General features: G+C 47.2%; 5 protein-coding genes across 5 annotated transcripts; 3 read left to right on the plus strand and 2 right to left on the minus strand.

The window, feature by feature from the left end:
- Positions 1 to 594: 594 nt before the first annotated feature.
- Positions 595 to 1071, plus strand: FOIG_15829 (uncharacterized protein; the record flags this gene model as incomplete). Its single annotated transcript, XM_031217222.1, has 1 exon — positions 595 to 1071. The coding sequence occupies one exon, from the start codon at positions 595 to 597 to the stop codon at positions 1069 to 1071; it is 477 nt and encodes a 158-aa protein (XP_031053019.1).
- A 1667-nt stretch (positions 1072 to 2738) lies between these two features.
- On the plus strand, positions 2739 to 3716 carry FOIG_15830 (uncharacterized protein). The gene has a single exon (XM_031217223.1). The coding sequence runs from the start codon at positions 3112 to 3114 to the stop codon at positions 3625 to 3627; it is 516 nt and encodes a 171-aa protein (XP_031053020.1). The 5' UTR covers positions 2739 to 3111; the 3' UTR covers positions 3628 to 3716.
- Positions 3717 to 3800: 84 nt separating this feature from the next.
- On the minus strand, positions 3801 to 6129 carry FOIG_15831 (uncharacterized protein). Its single transcript, XM_031217224.1, has 3 exons — positions 5888 to 6129; positions 4271 to 5813; positions 3801 to 4178 (listed from the first exon to the last, which is right to left on the minus strand). The coding sequence occupies exons 1-3, from the start codon at positions 6036 to 6038 to the stop codon at positions 3965 to 3967; spliced, it is 1908 nt and encodes a 635-aa protein (XP_031053021.1). The 5' UTR covers positions 6039 to 6129; the 3' UTR covers positions 3801 to 3964.
- Positions 6130 to 7673: 1544 nt separating this feature from the next.
- Positions 7674 to 9511, minus strand: FOIG_15832 (uncharacterized protein; the record flags this gene model as incomplete). Its single annotated transcript, XM_031217225.1, has 2 exons — positions 7674 to 8156; positions 8213 to 9511. The coding sequence occupies 2 exons, from the start codon at positions 9509 to 9511 to the stop codon at positions 7674 to 7676; spliced, it is 1782 nt and encodes a 593-aa protein (XP_031053022.1).
- Positions 9512 to 12203: 2692 nt separating this feature from the next.
- On the plus strand, positions 12204 to 14267 carry FOIG_15833 (phospholipase A2; the record flags this gene model as incomplete). Its single annotated transcript, XM_031217226.1, has 4 exons — positions 12204 to 12258; positions 12312 to 12869; positions 12925 to 13074; positions 13123 to 14267. 4 exons carry the CDS (start codon positions 12204 to 12206, stop codon positions 14265 to 14267), a joined length of 1908 nt encoding a protein of 635 aa, XP_031053023.1.
- Between the last annotated feature and the right edge of the window lie 310 nt (positions 14268 to 14577).

Here is a 14577-nt window from a genome sequence, read left to right on the forward strand (position 1 = left end):
TAACTATAACTAGTCTAACTATATCGGCAATACTCTGTAGCCATAAGTCCTAGTCCCTAGCATTTCCTATTAACTAGCCTCCCCTATAGATATACATAAAGATATCCTTTGTCTATGTTTTGCTTTATGGTTTTAATAATCAGCAAATAATATCTCGCCCTGGTTTACAGGAAGGGATAGAGATGTTAGTGGCATAATTAAGACAGACCAGCTATATAGGGAATTTGCTATTTTCCTATATTTCTCTGTACTTATTAACGCCGACCTCGTGCCACTTAGGTATATTGGCTATAGCTACTTTTATAATATCATTGAAATCAGAGCTTATAGGAGGGATAGCTGCAGGTGCAAAAAGACCAGCCAGGACAATAAAGTCTAATTAGATAAGAGATAGAGGCATAATAGCTTATAGTATAAGGTAAGACTAGCCTTAATATATAGTATTTTAGAACTAAAGAGTTAGTAGAATGCAAGAGGTATAAAAACCTAATACCTAAAGAAATTATATTAGCCGAAGTGAAACAGCTCGGTCTAAAATGTATCGCCCTGATTGTCGGGTTCTGGTATGAGTATAGTCTAGCGACTACGGAGAATATGTTCGGAGTCGACCTCAAGAATCGCAAGGTCACCATGTTTGATGATGGTAAAAAGGCTATTCCCACATCAACATGGGCTCAATGTGGCCGCGCTGTGGCTGCCTTACTGAGCATGAAATTCCCAGACGATGAGAGCGACAAGTCTGTGGCTCTTTCTCGCTTCCACGACCGACCTGCCTTCGTCTCCAGCTTCAATGTCAGCCAACGGGACATACTAAACAGCGTGGAGAGAGTAACTGGGACTGATGACGTTGACTGGGACATCAAGTACCAACCAGCCAAGGTTCGGTATGAGGAGGGTGGGAAGGAACTGGCTGAAAGCAATGGGATGGGCTTTTATAAAATAATGTTCTCCAGAGTGTTCTATGCCACTGGCGACGCTGACTTTGAGTCAGACAACCAGTTGCTGGGCCTGCCGGAGGATGACTTGGATGAGGCTACTGCTAATGCTATGGGTATTATGAACGAGACGTAGAAGATTCTGTTTGTAGCAACAGGCAACGAATGGACTGTCGTTATCATAATCCAGGTTGAACCAGGGTGTTGCCCGTTACAATCAGGGCGGTAACAGCCTAAAGCGGATTTTTCCGTGGTTAACGGCGAGAGTTTTTCAAATTAGCTGGTTCCAGAGGACTTCAACCTCTGCAGGACATTCCATATTTCTTTAAAGCCTTGACTGTCGAGTACCCCGCAGCAGCCCCTGGCTCATGCCCTCGCCGCTATGCTAGCAATGCATCAACATGATATTGCTAGTCTCCACATTTGAGTCACCACGGGCATTTTTGGAGCCGAATTTCTTGCCTCGCTGATACATGCAGATACGCACAGACAATATGAGTGAGTTTGTTTAACTTCCCGGAGAACCGAAGCCCAAAGTCGCCGTGGACTCAAGGTCGAACCCGTCCAAAGTGGTGCGCAATAATTGTGGGCTTCCGCATTAGCAGGATCCGATCGCAGGAATTCTCCCAGTCGCCAGTGAGGCTTGAAATAACATGACAGGTGACGATGTGAGTTATTCCAACTGACACGGCAGTGTTTATTTTCGGAAAGTTTCAGGACCCTCCAAGAAGAGACCCTGGAAAGTTTGTTTTCATTGTACCACTTGTTAGATGCTCGGATTTAGGACAAAGTCCATCCTGCTCGTTTGGCGTGCCCCATTGGCTCTCTAGAATGCAAGAGGCAAACGTGCAGGAAATAGGCACTTACCTAGAGTCGGACCAAATACCTATAGCCCCCAGCCGCACCCCTTGTTTAGATACGAAAGACAGGGTATTAGCTTTGGTTTGCCGGATTAACTTCTGATTCATGCGCACCCGAAGCATAGCGGTCGAGACCAACAGCAGTGAACAAGGGATTTGAAAACGTGGCTCCCAGCTCCCGACATAGCAGAAGTCCAATCCTCGCAGTGAACAAGTCGGCCCGCCGAACCCTGCGCTCGGTCGTCGGCTGTGGTTAAAAAGAGATTTATGTGTATAAGGTATATCACTTGCACCAATGCCTACACGCTTCCACAACGTCCGGATTTCATAGTTTGAGGCTAAAATCGTACAAACGGGGAACCTGTAAATACACATTGAGGGCACAGATACCTGCTGTAAGTCTCTGAGACACGAGTCCAGTGGGCAAAGTCTCAACGGAGCCAACGTCGGGGAGCCCCTCCGAGTCTGAAAACCCTCATCGACCCTGTCTCCCCGCCACCCTTCCCTTCCAAAGGCGGCTAACGAGTTGTCCAACGGTCCATATGCTCCACTACTTGGAGGTGTCATCATTGTTGTCTTGGGCATGAGGACGCTGGCTGAGAAAAACATTCCTCGCTCTATATTCGTGCGGTTGCAATTGTTGACACCAACTATCCCCAGCCTGTCCTACGTAGAGGTATTGCATGAGAGGCTTGAGGGCATCTTTGCCTCAAGGCTAGCAATGAGGCACTGTATCTCCCTCCAGCATACCTCAGAAAAGCCTTCTCGTACTTCCATTCGACAGCCCCACCCAACGCCAGTATTTCTTTCGATATATTGACTTCTCCTAGTCCCTGTTATGCAGGTGCCTCATCCGTCCACTCCGGCGACTTAATGAGGAACGCCACTCCACGCCCCATTGTTAAATGCCTGTCAATGACTCGTGCTCTGCCTGCTTTGGATCGGTTAATTACCTAAGCTGGACTTGTATTTAAGGAAGTCCGACGACAATATCTTGCACACATTTCTGTGCCTTCTCCTCCTTGGCTTACCCTGAAGACATCTTCTCAATACTCCACATCCATAACAGTTAATTACCGGAGAAATGGCTTCTTCAAAAGCTGTAGTCCTCATTACGGGCGCAAATCAAGGTATTGGCTACTTTATCGCCCTACAACTCGCCGCCTCAGGCAAATACCACGTGCTCGTCGGCGCACGGTCAGTCACAAAAAGCCGAAGCCGCCATTCGTGAGCTACAGGCCGAGGGAATTGACAAAATAAACCTGACGCAGATTGTTCTCGATGTCATCGATGACAGCTCCGTCACGGCTGCTGTTATGGCTGTGTCAACTCAATTCGGCCATCTGGACATTCTGATAAACAATGCGGGGCGGGGCGAATCTTCTGCCGCCACCGTTCGCGATCAGTATCGAGAGATTTTCGAGGTCAATGTCTTCGGCGTCGCAGCCGTGACGGATGCGTTTCTGCCCCTTATACAGGCTTCGTCTTACACAGATCGCAGAATTGTGAACGTCTCATCTGGCGTCAGACTGATCACGATGGCAAACGAGGAAGGTTTTGAATATAATGCTCAAGCATACTACGTACCTGACTACCGAAGCAGCAAGGCCGCAGTCAACATGATAACTGTGGCCCAGTCTGTGAATTTCGCCAAACACGACATCGCTGTCGTTGCGGCTGCCCCTGGCATGTGCCGCACAAGGTTCACCGGTGAGTACGGCGCGAAGGACCCGAGGGAGGGTGCCGCGGCCATCGTACGAGCCGCCACGGAGGGTGACCCCAAGAAACTCACTGGCACCTTTGTTGCTGATGAGCCTCATACGGGCTGGTAAGATAGTCCCTAGATACAAGCAATACAAGGCAGCAGTTACTATGAAATCTTAGAATACATGTTTGGCACATGATTGTCGATGTTCCCAGGATTCATTTCAGAAGGTACCGGCACCGCGATGCGGAATTGGAAGGGACCAGAGCTGTTTGCGTTGAAGCAAAAACGGGTCGATTGTGGTGTTGTTAGTTCTCAGTTACATGTGTTTGAGAGGAGCACAGCTCTTTACGTAGTCTCCATATACCAGCCACCAGCAGATCGGACCACCTTCGCAGCACTGTCTCAACACTCCCACTCGAGCTGCTGCTGGACTCGATCTCAGCGAAATACCGCGGATATAACTAAACAAGAAACACTACTGTAGTCTTTTGTGCTTTGTGACCCATTGCTGGTGTCTTCAGTACTTCCCCATACATCATTCCATATAGATAGCAGGATCCTATTACCTTGAATGCCATCTGTTTGCTCCCTATTGGCCTAATAACTAACGGAGTTTGGACTGTTGGAACAATACATATCAGATCGCCGGGTTGTACCAAGGGCGATCCCATCCCACTGCAATTATACTTCACCGTCAGTAAAGAATGGCAGGCTTGAGAGCTCAAAGTTGATAGCCCCCCGATGGTGTTGGCGAAAGAATGACTTACCAATAGCCTTTGGCTGAGGTGAAGAATCTCTCCCCTTGTATACTGTTTGCCGCTCGCTGTCGGAACGGTATATAATGCTTCGGCGATCCTCCCGTGCCCCATCGCTCCAGCCAGTTGTGATCATGGAGATAGGAATGTATGGACGGACAGTAATCTTGGCAGAAGTGTGCAAAGCTGTGAGCAATAGATAAAGCATCCTCATCCTCCTTCGTGTGTAAAAGGGTACTCGCAAAAGCAAGCACTTTGTCTTCATAAGTCAGACCATGGCATTTCTCTGATTCCTCCAAGACCGACCAGTACGTTTCTGCAAGACTAGGGCGTTGAACGAGCATTGATTCTGCGATGCGGTGGCCAGACTCCTCAGTACTGGTCGTGGCCAGATTACTGTTACTTCGCTCCCTTGCGGCGACCTCTCCGCAGAAATCGATAGTATCTATAAGATACAGACAGAGCTCAAGGCTCGACCCATCAACTCGGGGGGATAGCCAGCCTTCTGAGGTCGGGTCCTCCCCCGGGCAGGCCTCATATCTGCCATTGATAGCCCAAGCTCGACTGACGTCTAATTGGGGGCACCACGACGGCCCACTCGCGAGTTCCTCAGGGAGACGGTGAGATACCAGGCCAAGAAATCGCAATGAATGGGGAGTCAGCCCGGAAAACAACTGGAGCCGCAGTTGCGACAGATTTCTTGAGTAGTCTGCCTTGACCAAGAGCTCGCCGTCGTCCGACCTTGCACGAGGGTGCCCGAGGAATGCGTAAACGAAGTCCCTGAGGTCTGTAGCCTTTTGAATGTGTCTCGCCCTGAAGAGCACATCTAGAAACTCAAGTTTTGAACGTTTCAGTGACTGCTGGAACAGGACTTTGAGTATGCGGGAAGATCTGAACCAGGCATCTTCGACATCCTTGACGTATGAGGACCAAATGTATGTGAAGAGGTTCGAGATATGGCCTGACCTGAAATAGACACCTGGAAAAGAGTTGCCGGTCTGGGCCCATGCCTGCACGAAGTCCATGACTTCAGCAAAGTCCATCATTGACGAGCCGTAGGCAAGCACCGCGTTCTTCGCAAGCCCAACCTCCTGAAGAACCCAAACCCGCTCAAACCAGGGATGCTTGAATAATGGTAGAACGTTCTGAAGCCGCGTAGCAGTGACAGGACCGTAACCATCGTCTGGTTTCCACCACTCTCTGCTGTTGAGGACGTCATCGGATAGGAACTTGGCGGCAATGCGATTGTAATCTTGTATGACGCTGAAAGCGACACTTGCGACTTCGCCGTTCTGGCCGTCGTCGCCAAGACAAACCACGACTTGCTGGGCATGAGCGTATATATCGCCCATCATGTTGACGTGGAAGCTCTTCTCTACCAGATCTGACTGATTGATGCATAGGGCATCGGCCCATATGCGTCTTGGCTCACGGGGGTGTCTGATCTGGCGCAGAGCTTCGAAGAGGTTAGTGGTGATGTCGACTTGATGACCTTGACACTGAATAGAGCGGCGTTCTGCAGCGTTACCCCAGACGTATGATATCGCATCGTAGGCTTAAATATATGTCAGGGTCAGCCGGGACGGGTTTCATCAAAAAGAAAGTTCGATTTCGCATAGAGGATCTCACCTTCAGTGTCAAATCTGGCACCGTGGAGAGAACATTCTATGGGATCGTCTCTAGCTCCTGGGTCTAGGATGAGAATGCGAGTCCATTTCCCTTCTGGCAATGGAGAGTATGACTGGTAGACCCCGGATTGGGGTCTATTAACTTCCGACATCCTTCTCTGTCGAGAGGGCTGGATGAATGGGCTTGATGTGGAATGGTTCTTTTGTGCTCGTCTTACGTAGCTTGAGCCGAGCTTATCATACAGTGAAGGAGGGGCATGGAGGGCGCAGACGTGGACAAGTCATCAAGGCATCTACCTACCGACATTTTGCCGACTGGTGAAAAGTTCTTCAATCTCTTACAAAAAACAGTAAACCCCTGCAGCAAGGGTTATACAGAAAATATAAATACTTCTCCTAGATTGAGGCCCCTGACTCGCGATATGAATTTTGCCTAGCCTGCTTAAACCAGTGCATTGGCTTATGGAATCAATCGGAACATCGCAAAAGTTTTGTACTAAACCATATACCCAGTCCCGAATGGCGGGAACAGGCAATTCAAGGGGGTGAAGCGAAAACGTTTGGTCCTCTAAATGTGACATGGTGACGGCAACATAAAGAATATATGGATATAGATATGAGAATACCTTGAGTGGTTATTTTGCTATTGAAGTAATAGTAATGTTAAATTCACGTAATGAGTAAGTAACTGACTACATGGTTATAAAAACAAGTTTACCCTATAGTATTTAGTGACACGGTCAACTCAAAACCTCAATACGTGTATTTATCATTCCACATATATATTAGTATGATTTGGACTCTGAGAAGTCGGCTGGCTCTAGTAAATTGCCTAGACTAATCCTTTAGATCGCTGCAGAGCGCCACTTACAGTACATCGGATCATGGTGGCTTACAGCTGTGGTTTGAGCGCGTTTGAAGTGTTTCTATTGGAGGAAAGAATGTCATCGGAGTGTGGCGGGTAAACACACGTGCTGGAAGAGCAACTAAAAATCTTACCAGTCGCCCCATTATCTTTATTCTATCTTACCATTAGCTACTCTTATAAGTATACGAAGCTGATAGAGGGTAAGGATCGTACTTATGCATGTGAAGTGGTTGAGGGTCAGGGCTGTTCTTCCAATAGGATGGCCCGGAAGATTGCGATCCCAGTGACAAAATAGCGGGACAATATTAACCCGCACCCACCCTCTTGTAAAGTCGCCATAAGCGACCGATTCCAAGCTTGGCTAGTCTAAGATGTTATTGCCAGAAGTGACACTTCCTCCACTCATTGACCGAGTTGTGCTTGCATGTGCTGTCTTCTGCGTTTCACGATGTTTGTTGATCGTCAGTATAAAGACTTACTCAGGGGGTAGGATACTGACGAGCGCATACCCACGAGGCCCATTGAAGCCAACCAGACCGCAGCCAGACCGGCGAGGGCTAACACTTAAACGGAGCTTTCATAGCGACAAGTCACCTTATTTCAGCTTATCATAAAATACTGGGCGAATCGGACCATAAATTTGACAAGGGAAACAAGGACGCACGCCGGGTGAGCCTCAGAGTATGATATTGGGGGTTTCGATAGGCTGGATAAGTATGTCCATGGGCTGTTAATTTGTCACCCAAGCCTTCTCTGCCAAAGAGGCAGCAATAACTGAAATGTATTGTACTTTGATTCAACTATAGGCATCTATTTAACCTGCTAGCTTGTCTTTCCCTTTCACGTTGAATATCCCTGAGTCTAGATCGAAGATCTTTCAAGAGCAAGCGCGGCAAAACTGAAACCAAAGGGCCGCGTCTCATCCATAACGTGCTAGATTGGAGAAATAATCTCCAAGGCCGTTGAGACCAGTGCCACCCACAATGTCATCGTAGTGTGGTGGGAGTTCGTCGTTGATGAGTGCGGGGACGGATGGTGGTGTGATGTCGTTATCGGAGCTAGACAGGTCGAAGGTGTGGTCCCCCGATACTTCAGTGTGTTGCCATGAGTTTGTGGTAGAGTGGGAGTTATACCCGTCAGCAACAAGGTGGCACGCAGCCAGCCCTCCAATGGAATGGCGGGGTGGCTTTTCGATCGGTATGGTCAAAGCATCAGGGCACCCACAGCTTTTGTAATAGCTCAGAGACGGAAATGTCTCATCAGAGTAGGAGGGAAGGCTCATGTTAGCCTGGTTGGCTCGACAGTTAAGAAGAGAAAGCGGCAAGTATGTGATGGTATCTTGATAGATGCGCTTTTTCTCAGTCGGGTTATTGGCATCAAGACGGCTGATATGCAGTATGACCTGTTCGTCAACATCAGCGTGAATAAGGCGGGGCGGGAGAATGCTGAGGAATTTACCTTGAGGCAATGCTTTGCAATGACATTCTTCCAGATACACTTGGGGTGCAGCCTTAGCTCCCCCCTCCTCAACATCATACCACACGTGGGGATCTGTACAGCTGCTTCGATCTCAGTTGTACCCCAGAAAGTCGGCAAATCCAGATCCGAGTTGAACAAAAGGCTGTCTCGTCTCTCTGTCACAGTATCGGCCAATGTCCGCTCCCCCGATGCCTCTGCACTCCTTTGTTCGGTAGCCATTTCGCAAGTCTCGTTTCTCGGCTCCGGGGTGAATTCGCCATCACGGACGGTTACGAGGCCCGAAGTCGCCCATGAAGGGAAAATAGCTTTCTCAGCTGTCTTCTTGAGGAGAAGGACGGTACGACTGGGAGTCCTCTTGATAACCTTCTTGTTATTCGACGAGTATTCAATAGATTCGGTTACCAAGACCTCGAACCCATGCACTTGGACCTTGTCCAGAGGCCCCAGCCTAAGGAAGATAGGGATCATGCTGCCGATAGGGAAGCTTCTTCCCCCTATGATTATATCGTAGTATAAAAATTCCTCCCATTGCCGGCTGAACAGGATCGGCTGCATCGTCTCCAGAGATAATGGATCTGGAATTCTCACCAATGTAACCTCTTTTCTGCCACGAAGATTGGTGTTGAACATACCAGCGCGAGCGATAGTCGCACGTAGCTCCCACTTCACAGAGCCATATGGTACCTTGATCGTCTCCAGTTCGTCTTGTGCGATTGAGAACGCAAAGGGATAATCGTATGTACCCGGGTAGAAAGTCTTGTAGTCTTGTACTTCAGTTGCGGGTCGAATCGTATTGCCATGGTTGTAACATTGGGCTTGAGCGTTGTCAAGAGCCAAACGTCGTCTCTTTTTGGCACCAATGATGCTTTGAAGATTTAGATCCAACGGTGCCAATGTATTTCCTTTATTCATAAGGTTGCTGTCGGAGCCTGATGCGCCCTGCAACTGGTATCTGCACTGGAACCCAAAATCATTCTTTTCAAGGTTGTTCAAGGCGCTGAAGAATGTTGACACTTGTGTTGGCAGGTTACATTCCTCGTGGAAGTTTGGTTGCGTTTCCTGTTGCCAGGCCAAGTGAGTGCGTCCCACCAGCCTAAGCTGCACTGACTTGATCCTCGTGTTTCTTGTGACTTGCAGCTGGAGTGTTCCTCGTAATAATGCAGTGTCGTTCCGCTCCTGATAACAGTCCTGGCACAAGGATTCAAATCCTGAGAGGAAAAGACTGGGTTCATCGAGGTGAATGGAGCAGGTTACCCGATTCCCAAGAGTAACGGGCATGAAGGGCGATGCAAATGATGGTGATATGGTTGACAAAACAAATATGAAGCTATTGCTGTTTGTATTATTGAACTTAATGGCCGGTTAATACATGAAGGCTCAGCAAGGTACTGTAGCGAGTTGTTGCAGCTTTTTTCCGTAACAATTGGGACCTGCATATGGTATGTTCTCCATTTGCCTCTATGGTGCTATCTAATGTTAGAATGTTTGGCTCTGTACTTCTTGACTCTATACTTCAGCATGTGTCCTCTATTTAGCACAATGAATAGCGATATACCTTGGCAATTCGAGACCGGTCCATTTGTTGCAGATTAAACCTGATAAGATTGGGTCTGGACTTTCTGTTTCTCATCCTTTAGTTCCTCAATTGGTGCAATCCAGCTAGATGTCATGCACTAGGCCACGCTGACAAGTAATCGTTGAGCGGGATGCATGTCAAGGAATAGAACCTTGTGGGGATCGAGGTCAGGGTCTCTTTGGACCCCATAAGGTTTGTCGAGCTGAATGACATGTGTATTGTCGCCGCGTCAGCAACAGCTTAGCACAATAACTAGATTAATTAGTTGCATCGGAAGATGGTGTTCACCACATGCATTACAGGGTCTCCGGGTCTGAAGAGATTAGGAGTTCCTGTCTTTGCAACCATAATCGTATTATAGTGACGTCAATGGCCCCATCCCATTTGGCAAATGAATGATATGATTACATCCCCTGTGGTCTAGCTCCCAAACCTAAAAGACTTTCACGGTCAGGGCAGAAAGGTATCGAAATATATACGTTTCAAAGCTTTAGTTTACCATTTATTATTCTATCTATAATAATCTTCTCAACCATTGAAGCCACTGCATACCTCAGTGGATGGCTTTTGGAATCAGTGCCCAGTAATAAGTCAATAGTTGCCGATGCTATGGCCGCACTGACAACCTTGATTGACTTCTCACCAGCCCAAGGTCCTCTATCATTTTTGATACGGGATGCTACTTCCGCCCCCGTACGGACACCCATAAGCAGCGCATGGTGGCTTTCATTACGAATCTCGGAACCCCTCTTTTCTCTATGACCGCTCACTTCAATCGCCTTTGCTGATGCATATCTTGTAAGCGAATATAACCGAAGTAGTTAGACGGAGATGAGCCTCACTAATTAACGTCCCTAGAGCCGATGGATTGATCAAGTGACTCCACCACTCTGGCTCTTCGTACAGTCTCATGGCGTTGTCATCTATTGGTCTGCGATGAACATGATGATGATGGTGGTGACAGCGATGATTTGGATCATCTATACTATCATGATTATGATGGCGTCGCCGTCCTTGCTTGGAGTGTTGACCCTTGTCGAGCATGTGATCGATGGAAGACATGTCAGTGTTTTGAGTGCATAACATTTATAAAATCAACATCTCGAAAGAAGCGACACCGTGGGCCCATTTTATAGATCTTAGTTGTAGTCCTGGTCAACTAGATATGTTCACTGATCATGATTGTAACAACTTAATCTATGTCTATCCTTGATAGTGGTGCTGTGCCGTACCACAAAGGTACTCGAGCCGTTTGCTATATCTTTAAACGGTAGTGTCTCAAATAAGAGTTCCTTTTGATAAGGGAGCGACCACTTGTGAAGCTCACAACTCACTTCAGCCTGCTGATAATGGCCCACTTGGTGTTAATTACAGCTCTAGACGAATACATAAGGCTAGAATAACTTCACACAATATCGACAAACTTTAATGATGTTCAAGACTGATCTCTTCTATTGTGCTTACAATCTAATAGTTACACACACCGCGACAGCGCAAACCATCAATTAATTATCGTTCCAAGTCAACAATAACATGGCTGCAAGGGAGCTATTAGTTGTTATTCTGAATCATACTAACAAGGAACACAACATTAAGGCAGAATCACCAAGCCTAGATCATGGCCATTGGATTGACACGCCAGACTCGCGGCCGCCGCGAGAGATACTAGCAGGAGAGAGCGGCAGGTTGCGATGCCAGTCAAGCCACATATATGGGGTGATTACTGGTTCTGTGTCAAGGGTCTTCGGCTTCGAGACCAATAATAAAGTGACCCTTTCGTGGAACATACCTTGCGTGGGGCCAAACAAATACGACTGCTGTTGCCCACGAGATGCTTTCAACATCAGAGTTTTGTGTGGGCGGGGAAATCAGGCTGTTGTTGTTTTCGTGTTTGGTAAGCTAACTATCTTTGGCAATGACCCTGTACATCGAAAGTCTGACAGCCACTACAGAACCAGTTTGAGGCTCAGATGCAGGATTGGATGATGGTGCGTTTGTTGCTGTCACTTGAACGATCTGAGAGATCAGTACGTAGTCTGACAAACAGCTACGTTAATGCAAAGTTCAGCCACGTTTGTCTTGCATGAAGCCAAACATGTGATGTTATTGGCTAAGATGGAGTACTAGTCCATAAGCACTAGTCAGTGGGTTATTACACAACTTAAATTCACAAGAACGCATACGTAACTGTGACACATATGACTAATAGCCAGTGGTTTTGAACAATACGCCTCAGAAATACACGATATTCCAATAAGCACAAGGACCTCGAGGCTGCTCTTGTCTCCGAGAGATATTGGAATCTTTCTGTTCCCATCCGCGTCGCCATCCTAAACTGAGCTATCACTCAGAATCATCGACCCTGACAATTCGAACCCTACTTGACAGTGAAAGATGATATCATGCGGTAGCTTGATCCAGTTGGCAATTTTGCTGGCGTTGTCCACGGGTATGTTCATGTATCAGTTACCAAGGTAGACTTGGACTAAATCTCTAATCCAGCAACACACTGCGGCTTCCCTGAAGGCGGACTTTTCCCAATTCTTGAGCCAAGAGCAGCACCGGATGCCCCTGATGGATATACCCCCGCTCGTGTCCCATGCCCCAAGACACGGCCCGCAATTCGGCAGGCAAAGACATTGTCGACTGAAGAAACATCATGGCTGGAGCTTCGCGATAATAGCACTTTTCCAGCGTTGGAAGAATTTCTTACCCGTGCAAATCTCGGAGGCATCGACATAGCAGCATACTTGAACGGCATTGTGAGCAATGGCACGACGTTGCCACGAATTGGCGTTGCTATCTCCGGTGGAGGTTATCGAGCCATGATAAACGGTGCTGGTGCCATCGCTGCGTTTGACAACCGAACCACAGGGTCGACAGGTAAAGGCCAATTGGGCGGTATTCTCCAAGCTACAACCTACCTCAGCGGTCTCTCTGGAGGCAGCTGGGTTGTTGGAAGTCTGTATGTACAGAACTTCACGACAGTGGAATCTATCATTTATGGTTCCAATGCTTTCCTAGGTTCCCTTTGGCAACTTGATGATTCAATCATCGAAGGTTTGTTGCAGCATAGTTACCTATTAAGGGCTCTTGCTTACTTTGGTAAATCCAGGCCCAAATGATCTATCTGTAACGCGATACTACCGCGAGCTGTACCAAGATGTCCAAGGTAAAGTGGAGGCAGGTTACAACAAGTCCATAACCGACTATTGGGGAAGGTCCTTATCTTATCAACTTGTCAATGCGAGCGATGGAGGTCCAGGTATTAGTTTTTGACCATAGTCTGAATAGGGAGCTAACCATCACTTAGCATATACCTTCTCGTCGATTGCAAACGATACCGAGTTCGCGGCTGCGAGGGCGCCTATGCCTCTTATAGTTGCAATAGAAAGAACAACGGGACAGCTTCAAATAGCAAGCAATTCCACTATCATAGAGTTCAATCCGTGGGAAATGGGATCTTTTGACCCAGAGCTTGCCGCATTTGCACCTCTGAAGTATGTGGGCTCTGCCTTCCAAAACGGTACAATCGGACGCAATGGAGACTGTGTCGCTGGGGTCGACAACGCTGGTTTCGTTATGGGCACCTCAGCGTCGCTTTTTAACCAGGCATTCCTGCAGATTCAAAAGGCCGACAATGTTCCAGAGTTCCTGCTTAAGGCTATAAATAATACTCTGGCGGATATTGGCGACGAGAACAGGGATATTGCTAACTGGCCAAACCCGTTCTACAAGTATAGCCCTAAGAACAACTCAAACGCGGACAGCACCATCCTTACCCTTGTCGACGGCGGTGAGGACTTACAGAATGTTCCCTTCCATCCATTGCTCGTATCTGAACGACAAGTCGATGTCATCTTCGCTATCGACGGCTCGGCTGATACCAAGACACATTGGCCGAACGGCACATCTCTTGTAGCCACATATGAGAGATCTAAAGCAGGCGTTTCAACTCAAAACAACGAGTTTCCAAAGGTCCCGGACCAAAACACTTTCGTTAATCTCGGTCTCAATAAGCAGCCGACCTTTTTTGGTTGTGACACGGACTCTAGTAACTCGTCAGGGCCACTAATTGTCTACCTTCCCAACGCACCATATTCATATGACTCTAATTTCACGACTTTCGACCTTGAATACAGCGACAGTGAGAGAAATCAGATTCTTCGCAACGGTTATAATGTTGCAACTATGGGTAATGGCACAGTGGACTCAGAATGGCCTGCCTGCGTAGGTTGCGCGGTGTTGGCTCGTAGCTTAGTTCGTACAGGCACAGCTGTACCATCTAAATGCGTAGACTGTTTTCAGAGATACTGTTGGAACGGCACGACGAACTCGACAGTTCCCGATACCTACGAGCCAGACCTGATGATTTCGGATGCTGTTAGGGATTCGGTGCCCTGGTTGAGAGCGGTCGGAGTTACTTTACTAGTCAATTTCCTGTTTATTTCTTTTTAACTGAGTATGTATCTAACAATGGATGAATTTATGGATATATTTCTAATACATCCTTAACTTTATACTTTTTTCAAAGAATATTAATATCATCTCAAAAGATAGTAACTAGGGTTGGCGTATATAATAAGTATATCTCCAACATAGGCATTTATTACATTTTGAACTTATACCTTAAACTCCACATCTGAAAAACCATTTAAACTCAGAAATAAGATTTAGATAGCTTATATTAAAAGTTCGGGCTAACTAGACTAGGTTTTATATATACTAACTTTATTTTACTTATAATAAACTTAGCATTGCTTAGTTT

The sequence above is a fragment of the Fusarium odoratissimum genome, assembly GCF_000260195.1.
Source record: "Fusarium odoratissimum NRRL 54006 unplaced genomic scaffold supercont1.60, whole genome shotgun sequence".
Taxonomy (NCBI): Eukaryota; Fungi; Ascomycota; class Sordariomycetes; order Hypocreales; family Nectriaceae; genus Fusarium; species Fusarium odoratissimum.